Source organism: Lynx rufus, unplaced genomic scaffold (assembly GCF_022079265.1).
Source record: "Lynx rufus isolate CCGP_SWC_20201006 ecotype Redwood Valley unplaced genomic scaffold, mLynRuf1.p SCAF_4, whole genome shotgun sequence".
In the NCBI taxonomy this organism is placed as follows: Eukaryota; Metazoa; Chordata; class Mammalia; order Carnivora; family Felidae; genus Lynx; species Lynx rufus.
In genome coordinates, this window is record NW_025814856.1 from 110,949,021 (window position 1) to 110,966,689 (window position 17,669).

General features: G+C 38.0%; 1 protein-coding gene across 1 annotated transcript; it reads right to left on the reverse strand.

Moving 5' to 3' along the window:
• Window positions 1-720: 720 nt before the first annotated feature.
• On the reverse strand, window positions 721-1,927 carry LOC124523430 (nyctalopin-like). Its single transcript, XM_047095234.1, has 2 exons — window positions 1,840-1,927; window positions 721-1,715 (listed from the first exon to the last, which is right to left on the reverse strand). The coding sequence occupies exons 1-2, from the start codon at window positions 1,925-1,927 to the stop codon at window positions 919-921; spliced, it is 885 nt and encodes a 294-aa protein (XP_046951190.1). The 3' UTR covers window positions 721-918.
• Between the last annotated feature and the right edge of the window lie 15,742 nt (window positions 1,928-17,669).

Below are 17,669 nucleotides of genomic sequence, written 5' to 3' on the forward strand. Positions count from 1 at the left end.
TTGGCCTCTGGGGCCTTCACTTCCAGGAGTTGAAATTGTCAGTGACCAACACCCCTGTAACCTGCCCTGCCCTCCCCCCCCCCACTATGCCAAAGATGGCAGATATATTGCTAAGTAGATAACAAGAAATAAATCCGTGCTCACTAGGTACCCTGTTATGGAGAGTGAGATTTGACATGCTTAAAGGAACATTTATGCTGCTGTGTGAGGATCATCCATTCAAAAATTAAACAAAATGGACAACTTTAAGAATTTGAAATATTTGTTCCTTTTTATATCAGGTACATGAATAAGTTTAAACACATATTCAAATGGACATATTCTTTCGGTCTAGGGGAAAATAATTTGGGCTGGGACTATATCTAATTTCTCCATAGAGCCTCAGTCCTAGTTTGGGATGCCATAACAGGCAGGGTTCCCCCAAACCTCAACCTCACCACCTACTACTACAGGTATTGTGAAGAATAACTATTTGAATTAAAAAATATTTTTCCTGAAACCACAGAATTTGAAGTTATGCCTCAAAAATTGTGATATCAGGTAAGATATGTAACCTGAGGGGCGCCTGGGTGGCTCAGTCGGTTAAGCGTCCAGCTTCAGCTCAGGTCACGATCTCACGGTCCGTGAGTTCCAGCCCCGCGTCCGGCTCTGGGCTGATGCCTCGGAGCCTGGAGCCTGCTTCCGGTTCTGTGTCTCCCTCTCTCTCTGCCCCTCCCCCGTTCATGCTCTGTCTCTCTTTGTCTCAAAAATAAATAAATGTTAAAAAAATTAAAAAAAAAAGATATGTAACATGAATTCCCATGAATTAACTACAAAAGTTAAGTTTATTCAACACCTACATTGGGCCAGGCTTTTTTTCCTTTTTTTTTTTTTTTTTAACACAGGAAAGAAAACCCCCCAAATTCACAAAAAAAAAATTTACGTTGTTTGGAAGAAAGATTTTGGTGGAAGAAAATCACTTGTGTTTGTTGTTTTAAAATCACACCTAGAGTCGCGAAAGGCGCCTGCGTGCACGGCGCGGACGCGGTTGGCCTGCAGGCTGAGCGAGCGCAGGCGCCTCAGGCCCTGCAGCGAGCTAGAGGCCACCGCCTCGATGCGGCTGCGCTCCAGGTGCGCATGCGTCAGGTTGGCCAGGCCGCGCAGCGCGCCGGGCACGCGGCGGAACAGCTTGTCGAAGGCGGCGAGCTCTCGCAGGGCGGGCAGCTCGGCCAGGAGGCGCTCAGGCACCGTGAAGAGGCGGCAGGAGGCCAGGTCGAGGCGGCGGAGGCGGCTGAGCGCGGCGAAGGTGCGCGCGTGCAGGTAGCGCAGCTCGCCGTTGTGCGCCAGACGCAGCTCGGCCAAGCGCGGCAGGCCCTTGAAGGCGCCGGGCGTGATGAAGGACAGGTTGTTGTGGCGCAGCGACAGGCGGCGAAGCGACGGCAGCGTGCCGAAGGCCCGCTCGCCCAGGAAGCGCAGGCCGTTCCGGTCCAGGTCGATGGAGGCTGCCTCGCACGGAAACTCGGCCGGCACCCGCAGGAGGCCGGCGCGGTCACAGCGCACGGAGCAGCCGCGCTCGGTGCTGCTGCAGGCGCAGGCGGCCGGGCAGGTGCGCGTGCACGCCTCCTCGGCCCAGGCGCTGGGCAGGCCGAGGACTACCGCTGGCAGGTGGGGTGGGGGGCGAGAAGACAGAAAAGGAACAGCCGTCAGCTCAGGGGTCGCCCCAGGTAAGGTCCCACCTGTCCGTGTGGCAGGGTTCGGCCCTCCACCAAGTTCTCATACCTCCTGCATAACCGTGCCCTTCGAAGGGCCTCCTCCCAGTTCTCAGACCTTAACACACGTTCCCCACCCACGCCACCCTACCCTTTGCTTTCCAGTTCTCTTTATCAGCAAAACCCAGCTGGGATTCCGGCATCTGATCCCATTCTGAACCCTCTCCTGCCTGTAACATCACTGGGTGCTCTCCTGGAATTCAACCTAGAGGGATCATTGCATGCAGAGGAGGGACCTGGAGGGCTTCACCAGGGCCTGTGCTCTAGCCCTGCACTGCCCAATACCGTAGTCACCAGCCACATGTGGCTACTGAAGATTTGAAATGTGCCTATCCTGAATTGAGATGTGCTGGAAGTGTGAAATACACACCAGGTCTCAAAGACTTAGTACCAAAAAAAGAATGATAAGTTGTTTCATCAATAATTGTTGTATTGGTTACACGTTGAAAAGATATTTTAGATATATTTGGTTAACTGAAATATTAAAATGAACGTCATCCTTTTCTTTTTACAGTTTTTAATGGGGCTACTTAGAAAATTTAAGGGGCACCGAGTGGCCCAGTTAGTTAAGCCACGGCCTTCAGCTCAGGTCATGATCTCACGGTTTGTGAGTTTGAGCCCCACATGGGGCTCTCTGCTGTCAGCGCACAACCTGCTTTGGATCCTCTATCCCCCGTCTCTCTGCCCCTGCCCCGCTCACTCACTCTCTTCTCTCTCTCAAAAATAAATAAATAAACTTTAAAGAAAAAAGAAAAAAAAAATAAAATAAAATCACACCTATAATATATGACAGCATTGGTTTTCAATGTACTAATTTTAGTAGTCCCTAAACTACAGATAATGATAGCATCTTAAATATAGAAATGTTTTCTCCCAGAAGACATCATGAAATGTATTGGAAAAGTACTCAAATACATGCGTTGTGTAAGCAATTAATAGGAAGTGTTGTGAATTTGACTCAGATTTAATGCTGTCCTTCTGCTTCTTTTTACTGTAAAATATAATTTTCAATCCATGTATAAAATGCTGCTTTTGTTACATTTGGGCAAGTGGGTGGAAAAAAACTACTTGGTTATATGATGTCCCTAACAATAAGGTCTATAAAATATTTATATATTTAAATGGTTTATATAATTTTGGAAAGAGAAGAAAAGATACAGACGATAAGGATTTAATTAGCTTGTGGGTTGAGTAACATCCAAGGGCTAATACCTCTCCATGCAGAAAGAGATTATTTTCTGATGACATCACCCATTACAACATGCAGGATATAAAGAGGAAATTACAGTCGTTAGCCATGCCCTATAAAGTAAAGAGACAAGTGTCTGTTTCATTAGCTCATCATCAAGTTTGGCCTTTAGTTAAAGTTGTTCAACACTGGCTTTTTAAGGCATTCACCAGTAATACATAGTTGGCCTCAAACTCCCTCAGCTGGCTTAAAGTCTTTAATTGCTTCTTTATGATAACTAGAACATTAAATTAGAAATGAAAAAAATTAAAGTTCAGATAAGGAAAAAATTAGAATATGATGTTAGTTTTCCTAGACTATGGTTACATAACATGAAAATGATAGAAGAAAGAAAAAAGAAGTAACAAAACTCCATATCTGATAGTGGTAATATCATTTCCCTCTACAGTTACCTGCCTCCACCACTTGAGTGAATTATTAACCAAACTTGCCAAGAACAAACAAAAGCAAATATTCTCTGAAGCAATACATTTACAGTCACACCTCAAAGAATTCATTAAATCAAGGATCATGGCCTCAAAATAAAAAAAAAAATTACCAAGCATATGAGGAAATGGAGCAGCATGAGTGAGAGTTATCAGAAACAACAGATAGCAGATTTAGTTGTGCAAAAATTTCAGATATTGGAATTATCTGACATCAAATATAAAGTGTATAAAACAATGTATAAGAAACTAGAAATAGAAATAATGTATAAATAAGAAAAAAACAGTAAGTTTAACAAAGAAATACATAACATTTGTAGAAATTAAAAATACATATATTTGGATATAAAAAGTCAGTGTACGGGGCACCTGGGTGTCTCAGTTGGTTGAGTGACTGACTCTAGATTTTGGCTCAGGTCTTGATCCCAGTGTTGTGGGGTCCAGCCCTGCACTGGGCTCTCTGCCGAGGATGGAGCCTGCTTGAGATTCTCTCTCTCTCTCTCTCTCTCTCTCTCTCTCTCTCTCTCTCTCTCTGCCCATCTGCCTCTGTAACATTCCCTTTCAAAAAAAAGAAAGAAAGAAAGAAAAAGAAAAGAAGAAAAAGAAAAAGAGACACCTCAAAAAATTAACAACAAATTTGTTTAACAAGAAATTAAAAATGGAAGATGAGAACACAAATGAATTCATAGAAAAATCTAAAGAAATAGTCCAGAAAATAGAATAGGATAGGAAATATGGTGAAAAATTAAAGGATATGAGGGATAAAATGAGAAAGCCTAATATCAATGTATATCAGAGTTCCAGTAATACAAAAAAGAGAGAATAGGGTGGAAGTTAGTATTCAAAAAGATGATGACTGGGAATTTTACAGAAGTTGGAGAATCTTAGATTTACAAATCCCAGTGAACCTCAAGCAGGATAAATAATACTATCATAGTATATTGAAGCAAAGAAAAGATCTTAAACACAGCCAGAAACAGAATAATATTCAGTAATGAAAAGAAGCAAACTTGCTACAAAATGAAAAAATGTCAAAAAATTATGCTGAGTTAAAGAAACCAGACATAAAAGAAACCAGATGTAAAAAACTGCATAGTATATGATTGCATTATAGAAAATGCCTATCAGGCAAATTTGTAGAGGGAAAACACACATCACTTGTGCATGGAGATGGGAACAAATATTAACTGCAAATGGTAGATATGTCAGCCAAACATAAGCCAAGAGAAATCTGGATTAGCTAAAGTAATGAAAGATAAGACAGATTTTAAGATAAAACATTACAAGAAATACATCAAGTGATGATATACTAATAAAAAATTTAAATCACTAGGTAGATGCAAAACTTATAAAGTTTTATGCAACTAATAACAAAGATCAAAATATATAAAGAATTTACAAAACGACAAAATAACTACAAGATCATAGTTATCCATTAGTGGGAGATTTCTGTAATGTCTCAGCAATTGTTAGATTAAGCAGACAAAAATATCAAGCTACAGATCTGAACAGCATATTTACTTATTTTAATCCAATGGACACATAAAATCCATTATACCTAACAAATGTTTTATCTATAAAGATAAATTTATAAAAGTTGCTAGAAAGCAAGCCCCCCCAAAATTCAAAGGATTTATATCATGCAGACCACATTACCTGAGTTTAACACATTAATTCAGAAATAATTAGAAAGCCATGATATATCTGGAAATTAAAAACATACTTCCAATAAATAAAAAAATAATCATGATGGAAATTGGAAATATTTAGAATTAAAAGATAATAAAATACAATAGTATCACACATCAAATCCTGTAGAGCATAGGTAAAGCATTACTTAAATACCGATTGCCTTAAGAAATTTTATAATATAAAATTAAAAATTAATAAACTAAGCAACAATACGACATAACAGACAAAACACAAGAAAAGTAGTAAAAATAAACTAATGAGAACAGAAATGAATAAAAATTAAATAGAAAACAGATACAATACAGATAATCAAATGTCTAGAAACTTTTTACAATAAATTACTAACAAATAGAAAAACACAGAATATTTATTAAGACAAAACAGGGAAATTCACAAATATTAGAAATGAAAAGGGGGGCATAATGACAGAAATCAAAAGGTTATTAAGAGGATTTCTGAACAACTTATATCACTAAATTTCAAAACTTAGCTAAAATGAATAAATTTTTAAAAATAATTCAACAAAATCAATTCAAGAAGAAATATTAAAAATATTAAAGCAGTAAAATTAAAATTAAGTGATCCGTAGTTTACAGTTATCCCACAAGGAAAACACCAAGAGTAGATGATGTGACAGGCAAGGTCTCCAATCATTTTAAAGTCCATATATATAAATCCAACAAGCATTAATCCAGAAAAAAAGAAAAACAAAGAATACTATCCAACTAGTCTCTGAAATTGGTAAAACTGTGAGACCAAAACAAGAAAAATTCTCCAAGAGGAAGGGTAATTGGACACCAAATTCACCCTTGAACATAAATACACCTAACTAAAATATTAGCAAACCAAATCCAGCAATACATATAAAAGTCTATATATCATCACCAGAGTGGATTGAAATGGAAGGTTAGCATAATTTAAGAAAACCAATGATTGAATACATTAACAGATTGCAGGAGAGAAATCATTTAATCATTCCAACAGGTGCACAAAAAGTATTAGAAGAAATTTAGTGGCATCCATGATTTTGAAAAATTGTAAGCATATTGGAATAGAAAGGAACCTGACCAATTGCATCTACGGAAGGAAGCTATGTCCAATATAGTGCTTGATGGTAAACTGTGAATGCATTCCTTTCATAAAACCAACAAGAAGACAAGTATGCCTGCTGTCATCCCACAGCGGTTAACAATTGCACAGTGCTTACCTTGCACCAACCAGGGTTTCTACATTGCATTTAGGCAATGGATAGAGAATTATGTGGGGTTCTAATATCCTTAGAAAAGCTGTTTCAAGGGAACATCAACACCTTACCAACAATCTCTGCAGTGCAAAGTAAACCTTGTTTACTGTGCATGATTAGGCAATGCAATATTTCTGATAATAGTTTGAATTATTTGGAATTGGCTGGCTTCATATTCTGAATACAATGGCAAGAATCTACAGCAGAACACTGTAAAAATTTGGTCTGTGTGTGGTCAGTGCTTCTTCATCCTTTAAGGAAATATCTATACATATACATACATACATATGTATATATATATACATACATACATATGTGTATATATATATATATATATGTATATATACTTAACAGGTATCTAAATTGTAGCCAATGAATATTGTATTTAATTTAACAGTATTTAAATAAATATTTAACAATATTTAACAGTAACTTTAAAAGGATTCTGGAGGTCGAGTATAAACACAACTGGTTAAATGTAAACAACAAAGAATCAGTTATTCTGAATTTTTACTACATTTCACTGACTGCCTAACCCCAGAAATATAACAATGATTTTTTTAAGAAAGAAAGAAAGAAAGAAAGAAAGAAAGAAAGAAAGAAAGAAAGAAAGAAAGAGGAAGGAAGGAAGGAAGGAGAGAAGTCAGAAAGGAAGGGAGAGAGGGAGGTTGGGGGAGGGAGGAGGGAAATAGAAAGATTAATTCAATGAGCTAAGGAAAAGTAAATAACTATTTTTCTCCAATTTATTTAAATTTGTATAATGTGTGATATTAGAGACACTGGGATGTATCAATATTCAGTTTCTTTCAATAAACATACTGAGCACCCACGATACTTGAGGCACAGTGTTGAGCACCGGGTATAAAGATGAAAAGACAAGAATCATTCTCTGATGGGATTTTGAATTTAGTGGAAATTGGAAGCATATTGCCCTCTAGGCAAGTAAAAAGGCATTTTACAGACATGTGAGTACAGGTTAAGAGACACTTTGAAAAGTACTATTAATACTCCATGTTAAAAAGTTTAATACCAAAATGAATTTTCAGTCAATATTGATATGATAAACCTATGCCTGGTTCCTAGATATGTTCCTCCTACACAAACATGAAGAAATATAATTAGATTATAATGAAAACTAATAATTTGAAGAAATAAATTTAAAATAACTAATTTGGTAGTAGAAAAACATTCCTATATTCACTTGGTCTTTTTGTAAATATATGATGTGTTGTCATAGGAGAATGTGTTTTCAAAAGCTAGATATTTTGTTTTATGGTCAACGTTTTTCAAGGTCAGATGCACATATCAGTGTTTTGAGTCTGGGATTGGCAAGGAAGATGTTGATTAAGAGAGGTGCCATTCCTAAAAGGATAATCAATGACCATGGAAATAATCAATATTGACCAAGGGAATAATGAGGTCTGGGTATGGACTTGCTGTAGGACCCAACAGAGAAAATTTTGGTAAATTAGAGAACTTTACTGTTCTAAGCCTTAAAAGGAATAGTAGACAAAATTTACTGAGCACTTATGTTTCAGGAGCTCTATGCCAAGCACTTGATACATGTCTTTCCATTTTAATCTGATGATTTAGATTTGGGTCTGATAAATGCCTATATATAAATTCTGGTCAAACAGATTTTCGTCCTGCCCACTGACCATAGCAAGGTCTAGACAGTCAATCTTCTAACTCAAAAGGTGGATCAGAAATTAATGAGATTGTCACAAACCTCTAGGTATACCTTCTTTGTTCCCCGGAAGTCCCCATGTGTGGTCAGAGTAGAATCAGGGCCTTGGAAATGATACTTAACTTTCCCTCTCCTGCTTGAATGGATCTTGCAAGAATAGAGCAAAAGCTAGAAAGTCCCTTCAAATAAACTAGGACACATTCTAAGACAGTGAACTTTAGTAACAAAAGAGGCCTAAAGATAGGGATATCATCCTGGTGGGAATAATAATTGAAATCACCTTTCTACAAAAAATTTGAGAATGGTTGTTAAAGAAGCAAAAAGTTCACGGGGTGCCTGGGTGGCGCAGTCGGTTAAGCGTCCGACTTCAGCCAGGTCACGATCTCGCGGTCCGGGAGTTCGAGCCCCGCGTCAGGCTCTGGGCTGATGGCTCAGAGCCTGGAGCCTGTTTCCGATTCTGTGTCTCCCTCTCTCTCTGCCCCTCCCCCGTTCATGCTCTGTCTCTCTCTGTCCCAAAAATAAATAAACGTTGAAAAAAAAATTAAAAAAAAAAAAGCAAAAAGTTCATTTCCTTTGATCCACCAATTTTATGTCTAAGAGTTTTTTCTAGTTCAATCTAAACAGAAATATACACAAATATGTGTGACCAAGAATATTCAACAGATTGTTTATAAATAATAGCAAAAGAATGTGGAAAAGAGTCTAAATTTCCAACAATGGAGCAATGCATAATTCTATCTTAGGATAAAATAATAGGTAGCTATTTTAAATAATATTATAAAGGAGGGTTTCTAAATCTTAGCATTATTTACATTTTGGACTGCATAATTCTTTGTTGTGGGGATTGTCCCATGCACTGTGGTATGTTTTAGCAGCATCCCTAGCTTCTACCCAGTAGATGCCAGAAGGAAAAATTGTTTTCAGATGTTACCAAATATCCTCAGGGGGTAAAAACTGCCTGGTTAGGAATCACTGTTATGAAAGAATATTTATGGTCTTGGGAAAATGTCCACAATGAGCTAAAAGATGAAAGAAGGAGGCTACAAAGCATTGTGACAAATATTTCTGTTTACACACACAACCACAGAAAGAGGAAGAAAATGACTTTTTTAAAAAGGACTGGAAAGATAGTCACGAGTGTATTAATAAAAATTATTTCTGGGTCCTGAGATATTCTCTCTCTCTCTCTCTCTCTCTCTCTCTCCATTCTTTAGCATTATCTAAATTTTCTGAGTTAAACTTTTATTCTTTTTAGAATAAGAAAAAAATGAGTAGTGTTTATGAGCATCATTAAAAAGGTCTTTATTATCAATATGACAGTGTATCTGCCTGCAAAAGAAGACTGTCAGTGACTAAGGAATGCAATTGTAATTATTGATACATTTTCCAAAAGTGTCCTCAGTTGCAGGGATTAAGAAAGGTCTAGATACAGGGAGAATAGGTCTTACCTGTTGGTTATGTCCTCCTCACCAAACGAAGCCATCAACCTACCTGCTCTATGTTGTTTGAACTGGGTTCCAGGTAGAATTAGCCCCTAGTCAATCGGCAATAAGAAAACAGAAAACCAACATGCCTGTGGTGCTGTGCTTAACAAATCTACTTTCCTGAGTGTCTGTGTGTGAAGACTGTAAAAATAAAGCCACAGTCACTTAATAAACATTTGGGTGTGAAGATCACAGGCGCTATTCTATTTCCTTACATTTCCCATGATTCAGTTTTCTGAATCTGCACATGTGTGCACAGACACATAACACACAAACACACTTCCAGAGAAATCTTTAGTGGGTAATAAAGCCACTTATTACCAGAGGTGGGTCTGAAAAAGAAAGGTCCAGATTCTGACTTGAAGATGCTTGGCACCCACAGTTATGCAGACAGGAGCATGCTATCTTTCATCTTCTCTCTGGAACTCCTTTTCTTGTTAGCTTATTGATTTCATTTTTGAGAGAGAGAGAGAGAGCACATGCGTGAGAGGTGTAGGGACAGAGAGAGAGAGAGAGAGAGAGAGAATTCCAAGCAGGCTCTGCAATGTCAGCACAGAGCCTGATGCAGGGCCCTATCTAAAGAACCATGAGATCATGACCTGAGCCCAAATCAAGAGTCAGTCCCTTAATTGAGTGAGCCACCCAGCTGCCCCCTCTGTGGCACTTCTAGTTGAAGTTCTTAGATTACTGTTGGGAAGGACAACGTTCTGCTAAGAAAGAGAAGCAAATGTGTACACAAAGATGCAGTCCAGGGACAAGACCAAACATCACCTACTTTCCCATTCTACCCTGCCTGGCCCAAACACTGACATACAGCTGGCCCCACTGTATATAAGTCCTTCTCAAACTGGTTCTCTAGAAATCAACCACTGCATGCAGAATTCTATCTAAATGTAAAGTTTCAAAGTATTTTCCACATGGCAGTATTTAAAATATCCAAGTTTCTACTGAACTGTGATGATGAGTTACTCTGAGTAACCTTCAATAGCAGGATGTAGAGAAAAGGGTTGGAAATATAAATTAGTGCATATAAATATAAATTGGTGCATCCACTATGGAAAATAGTATGGAAATTCTCCCCCCAAATTAAAAATAGGACAACCATATAACCCAGCAACTCCACTTCTGAGTATATATCCAAAAGAATTGAAATCAGGATCTTGAAGAGAAACCTGTACCTCTATGTTCACTGAGGCATTATTTACAGTGGCCAAGACTTGGAAGCAACTTAAATGTCCATCAATAGACATATGCAAAACCAAAATATGGTATATACATACAGTGTATATGTTTCTCCAGCCTTTAAGAAGAAGAAAATCCTGCCATTTGTGTCAACATGGATGAACTTGGGGACATTATACTAAATGAAATAAGCCACACAGAATGACAAATACTATATTATACCATTTATATGCAAAATCTAAAATAGTCAAATTCATAGAAGCAGAGAGTCAAATGGTAGTTTCCAGAGCCGAAGGAAGGACAGATGGGGAAGTATCAGTCAAAAGTATAAAGTTTCAGTTAATACAAAATGAATAAGTTCTAGAGACTTTCTGTACAGCATAGCGTCTATAGTTATCAATACTGTATTGGATATTTAAAATTCTGTGAAGAGGGTAGATGCTATGTTAAGTGTTATTATCACAAAATAAAATAAACAAATGAATAAAGCAGGAGTAAAAGAAAAAACCCAGGATTCTTAGAAAACGTGACTGAACATTTTCCAATGTTGCCAGTCTTTCCTTTTTAAGGACAAACTTTCTCTGGATCTCTGCTTACAGAAAACTATTTTTCCTTATCCATATAAAAGTAAAAATATTTTTTACCCATGAGGATAATATGCATGTTTTAGATTTTATGTAATTTTTTAGAAAGCATGCTACAAAACTATCATAACAACTAGATTTCTCTTGGAAGAGAAACTTTGATAACCTTGAAAATTGTTCTATAATATTCTTAGGATAAATTTGAGAATTACAGACTCCTTGAGGATACTTCTGGATAAAGGATCTAGGAAGCTTGCCAAGGGTACTTGTAGATAACTCTGAGTGATAGAAGAAGGGGAGAATTGTGTCCCTGCATCCACTGACCCAGGGTGGAATGTTTTATCTATGAGGGAAATATCTTTGGGTATGTTTTTCAGGGAAGAGAAAGTGCAAAGAAGGATGAAGAAAGACCAAAGCTGAGGAGATTCAGTAGAAAGAATACATTTTTCATAATACTCTTAGAAGTTAGGCCAAGTGTTTCTCAGGGGAGCCAATTCATTAGTCTGTTCATTCTTGATGAATTCAATATGAAGATGACCAGAGAGAATGTTCTCCCCTTTTGCCAAGAGAGACAAAATATTTCCCCTGCAAAGTTTGAAGAGCAGAATTAAACTCATTAAGAATTTCTAAGATCCCACTCCTAACTCATTCTGACTTTGCTTCCTTGCCTGGACAAAATGAACTTTTTGACAGCTCCATGTATATTGCCAAAGAGTTTGAAGGAAAGTCTAGTTTTATTCTATGGAAAATAGGGTAACCAGTTAGGAGAGACGATGGGGTTGGTAAAGAAGAAGCAAGTATACCAAGAAGATGGTAATTTTATAAGACTGTTTGCTCCTTCTTACTTTGTTCAGAGCCTCTGGGGTGCCCGGGTGGCTAAGTTAAGCATTAGACTCCTGATTTTGGTTCAGGTCATGATCTTGCAGTGGTGAGATCCAGCCCCACATCGGGCTATGCGCTGAGCATGGAGCCTGCTTAAGCTATTTTTTAGGGGCGCCTGGGTGGCTCAGTCGGTTAAGTGTCCGACTTCGACTCAGGTTATGATCTCACGGTTCGTGAGTTCCAGCCCCGCGACAGTCTCTGTGCTGACAGCCCAGAGCCTGGAGCTTGCTTCGGAATCTGTGTCTCCCTCTCTCTCTGCCCCTCCCCTGCTCATGCTCTGTCTCTCTCTGTCTCTCAAAAATAAATAAACGTTTAAAAAAATTTTTTAAAGGTATTTTCTCTCTCTCTCTCTCTCTCTCTCTCTCCCTCTCCCTCTCCCTCTCCCTCTCCCTCTCCCTCTCCCTCTCCCTCTGCCTCTCTCCCTTGCTCACCTGTCCTCTCTCTCTCTCTCCCTCTCTGAAAGATAAAATAATAATAATAATAAATTTAATTTGTTCTGAGCCTCATAATTCCTTGAGAACAGCAAGGTAAAAATCTGTAAGGTGTTGAGTGGCTTAGATCATGGAACACAGGGAAAAAACAACTACACACACAAACATTCGCACCCACTAACCAAAAGCATAACTATCCAAAGAAATCCATATAAATATCAAAACTATGCAAATCACAAGATGGATGATCACACGTTGAAAGCCAATCATAGTCAAAGATTCAGAAAACCTTAGGCAGATTATTACTTTCTTCTCTGGTATATTCTATTAGCATTCTCAGGAATGTTGCCATGTAGAAAAGACTATACAGCCTGCCAAGTCATTCTAAAAGCAAAATGACAAAGGATTCATTAACAATAAAATGACAAATATTAAGATCACCCAGGAGTGCACAATTCTCACAAAATTCCCATTTTTCAATAATGCCTACTTTCCCCATAGCCTCGCAAAAAATGGAAGAGAAATCAATGTGCTATAAAACAAATATCTCAGAAACCAGGTCATTTATGCCACCAAGTATTGACACTGCTGAGTTTCTGCTACTGAAGCATGCCTTAATGTTAGGCCACACATATTCCCCATTCCATGCCCCAATAGAATGCAGCATCTACAAAAATCCCTTCATTTAATTTTAGCTTCTATCTTCTTTCCTCTGCTACAACTTGATATTGATCTCTCTATATGCTTTTGTTTTTCATTAGAAAGAAAATAACTTTAATTCTGTTAGTTACAAAATTTAAAGTTTATTCTTAGTTGGGGCACCTGGGTGGCTCAGTTAACTGTCCAAGTTTAGCTCAGGTGATGACCTCATGGTTTGTGAGTTCAAGCCCTTCATCAGGCTCTCTGGTGACAGCAGAGAGCTTACTTTGGAACTTCTGTCTCCCTCTCTCTCCTGCCTTCCCCTGCTTGTGCTCTCTCTCAAAAATAAGTAAACATTAAAAAAGGTAAACTTTAGGGGCGCCTGGGTGGCGCAGTCGGTTAAACGTCCGACTTCAGCCAGGTCACGATCTCGCGGTCCGGGAGTTCGAGCCCCGCGTCAGGCTCTGGGCTGATGGCTCGGAGCCTGGAGCCTGTTTCAGATTCTGTGTCTCCCTCTCTCTCTGCCCCTCCCCCGTTCATGCTCTGTCTCTCTCTGTCCCAAAAATAAATAAACGTTAAAAAAACTTTAAAAAAAAAGGTAAACTTTAAAAAAATAAAATAAAGTTTATTCTTGGCAAGACTCTCCAATCTGGCACTAAATATCACTTCTTTGTTCACACTATCAAAATCACCCTCCCTAAGTAACAGCAGCTATGTACAGCTTTGTCCATCAGTGCTGCCTCTGTGAGAGTCTGCCTGAATATGACCAATCACCTATGTGTCTATTTCTTTTTTTTTTTTAATTTTTTTTTCAACATTTATTTATTTTTGGGACAGAGAGAGACAGAGCATGAACGGGGGAGGGGCAGAGAGAGAGGGAGACACAGAATCGGAAACAGGCTCCAGGCTCTGAGCCATCCGCCCAGAGCCTGACGCGGGGCTCGAACTCACGGACCGCGAGATCGTGACCTGGCTGAAGTCGGACGCTTAACTGACTGCGCCACCCAGGCGCCCCTATGTGTCTATTTCAAAAGTAACAACTCAATTAGAAAGTTTGAAAAGTTAGACATTCTAGTTAACATTCTGTGTAACTCTTTCTACTTCAATCTTTTGTATGTACGTATTCCCCCCAAAAAATACTACTTTCTGACTACAAGTGGAAGATAATTAATTTGCCTAGTTTCATCTGTAAGTGATGAAGATCTAGCAAGATTCTAAGTAGACAGATGTTCTTTAAGAGTTGACTGGTCTTGAAATTGATCTGCTTTTCTGTATATAAAGATAATCAGTTTTGTGAGAATTAAATGAGATATAGAACACTTCTCGCACAGGATATGAAATCTAGTAGTCACTCAATGTATGTTGGCTTATATTAACTTAGTTCTTCTTCATATCTAATGCTAACTTCTCTCCTATCTTCTCTTTTTAAGATTAAGGCAGCTCCATTTAAAGACTGTTACTCTTATCTAGAGGAGGCTTGGGCTGTCTTCTATCTTATCCTCCATGTGGTTTAGTTTTTATTATGGAATCTTTTTAATGTCAAATGTTGCTAGGCAATTTTTTCTGGTTTGATTAATTTACTTCTAGTACAAACAAAAATATGTCCAAATGGTTTGGTCTTCACTGATGTTGCTTTTCTTCCAAAATAAATATGTTCTAATTTTGTGTCAAAGACTTATGATGTGGTTCCAGACCTTTAAAGAGTTGTGAGTGATCATAAACTTAGTAGTTTAAGAAATTCACTGCTCATTGTTAGTGTAAATACATTGAGAATGAACACTAATAAATGATGAAGTACTGTAAAAAAAAAAAAAACCCTCTAAATTAATTGGAGAGGGAAATGGATGAGTTGCAAATGGTAAGCAGACAAGAAAGAAGTATAACTTCTTTTTGGAATTCTTTATCTAAATAGTCCATGAAAAATATGACCCTCAATCTTTAGGAGGAAACTGATATGCCATAATGTGGGTAAAACATTGAAATAGGTTATTGAAATTAAACATTCTGATGAATACTCACTCTGCTAAGGTTTGACAAATCCATATGATTTTGGACTAAAAGTTAGCAAAGTATGAAATGCTTTACATTATAGTTTACCCAGAAGAAAATAAAACCAAAAAAATGCTAGATTAACAGTACTGACTTTAGAAGATCTTTTAATATTTAACTCTGAAATGTTTTATGATTTCCTGATTTCTGTTATCTGAGTTTACTTATATAGGCTGTGGGAAGTTGCCAGGATAATTGTTTTTGGTAGGAATGGAAAACTATTCAAAGTAACAGAATTTAGAACAATTTTCTTTTATTCAAGCATAATTTTTTGGGTAGCTTTCTATAAGGTTCAATTCTATTTTATAGTCACATTAAAATGTCAAAGGACTTTATGGATTGTCCAACGATGCCAATGTTACACTATCAGAAATACCCACCATACTTGGAAGAAGGGGCACAGTAATGTTATTAACAATGCTTTTGTTATTAACAGGAATATATAAGAGGGAATTCAGTGAAAATGACTGGCATCCAAGTCTACAGCTAATCTTTTCTTCAGTTGAAGTTGTGGATTCTAATCAGTGGCTCAGAAGGAATGAGGTTGATGAATCTCACAGAAGAGTTTTTGAGAAACTTTTATTACACAAAAAGCTTTTGAATGAGAAAGTAGGCCTTTAAATGGGATGGCCTCTCTCAGATATTTTACTCATTTCCAGTAAGTCCTTCTCGAAAATGAACACTGCTTCTAAGTGAACAATCACAGTATTTCAACACACCCAAGGCAAACTGGGTAGGGAGAGCTGAATTATGATGAAAGCCTGTACTATTATGACCTTTCTCATGACCATAATTGATGGATGTGCCCCTGAAACACTTTGCAGAGCTGTTGATATATTTAGAAATGTGCCTGTGACTCATTATGCCCATAATTTGGCAGTAAATAGGGGCAGATTGCCCCACTAGCTATGGAGACAACTCACTGCCCAAGGATGTGGTTCTTTTATGTGTAATCACCTTCTGTAGAATGTACAGTTGTTTCTTTTGTGAAAATGTACAGGCTGGGCTCAGAGCTTCATAATCTGTACTCTTCTTTATCAGAATAAATACCAAAATAATTGAGATCAAAATACTTCTACACTCATTCATACCACTCTGGTATGAATGCAAGTGAAAAGTGCTAACAAATCTTTTATTTAAAAGCTTATACAGACCTTTGGCTTCATCCTGGGATGTAGAAATGAGGAAAGAGTGTCACTTCTACACCATCAACTAGAAGAAGCTAGATAAACTATAAATCTTGATTTTTCTTGAACCTAGAGAAGAAAGTTTATATGGTATACAGCCAGTCTAAAGCCTAAGAAGAGATGATGTCTTTAAGGAGAGAGAGAATATAAGCATGGGATTACTGGTGAGAACAGAAGAAAGTCAGGGCTGCCATACAAGTGGGTTAGAAACACCCAGTTAAAATTTTTAATAAATTCCTTAAATTCAAGAAATTTCAGATCATGAATTTATACCATCTCAGTTATTCTTCTCCATGGCTCTGTGATTCTCCACTAATAAAACAAAGAACACCTTTCCTGCCAAGGGTAGCAAGAACCAAATAAAAAGCAACAGCAATCTACCACTGTGGGAGCGGCAAGAATAAAGAGAAACACTCTCTGAAGTAGAGATACACAGAGATGGTCTATTGCTAAGAATGGAACAACAACATTAAGAACAACCCACTGGCAAATGAGACCCCATCCTAAACACAAGTTAATGCAAGAGGAATTTGTCAGCAGGGATACAGTGAATGAACCCATAGCAACAACCAAACCCAAACCCAGGCCACTTTTGAGTATATTGACCTACCACCCCACAATAACAGCCTAGCAGAAGACATATAAACCTACTTCCAAGCATAAATACTAGTTACCTCACTCTCTACTGTCCTACACATGATACCCACAATTCAATGAAAAATTATGAGACATACAAAAAAGTAAGGACAAAACAACTCACTGATATGAGAAAAAGCAATTCAGAGAACAAGAGATGACCCACATGTTGGGCCATAATATAGTGGATTTAAAATCACTATAACATGGGTGCCTGGGTGGCTCAGTTGGTTGAGCGACCGACTTCGGCTCAGGTCATGATCTCACACTTTGTGAGTTCGAGCCCTGCATCGGGCTCTGTGCTGACAGCTCAGAGCCTGGAGCCTGCTTCTGATTCTGTGTCTCCCTCTCTCTCTTCTCCCCCGCTCATGCTCTGTCTCTCTCTGTCTCAGAAATAAATAAACATTAAAAAAATTAATCACTGTAACAAACATATTAAAGACTATCAGGAAAGGTGGTCAACATGCATGAACAAATTTGAAACTGTAAGAGTCAAATGGAAATGCTAGAAACAAATTCACAGAAACAGATATGAAGAAAAACCTCAACTG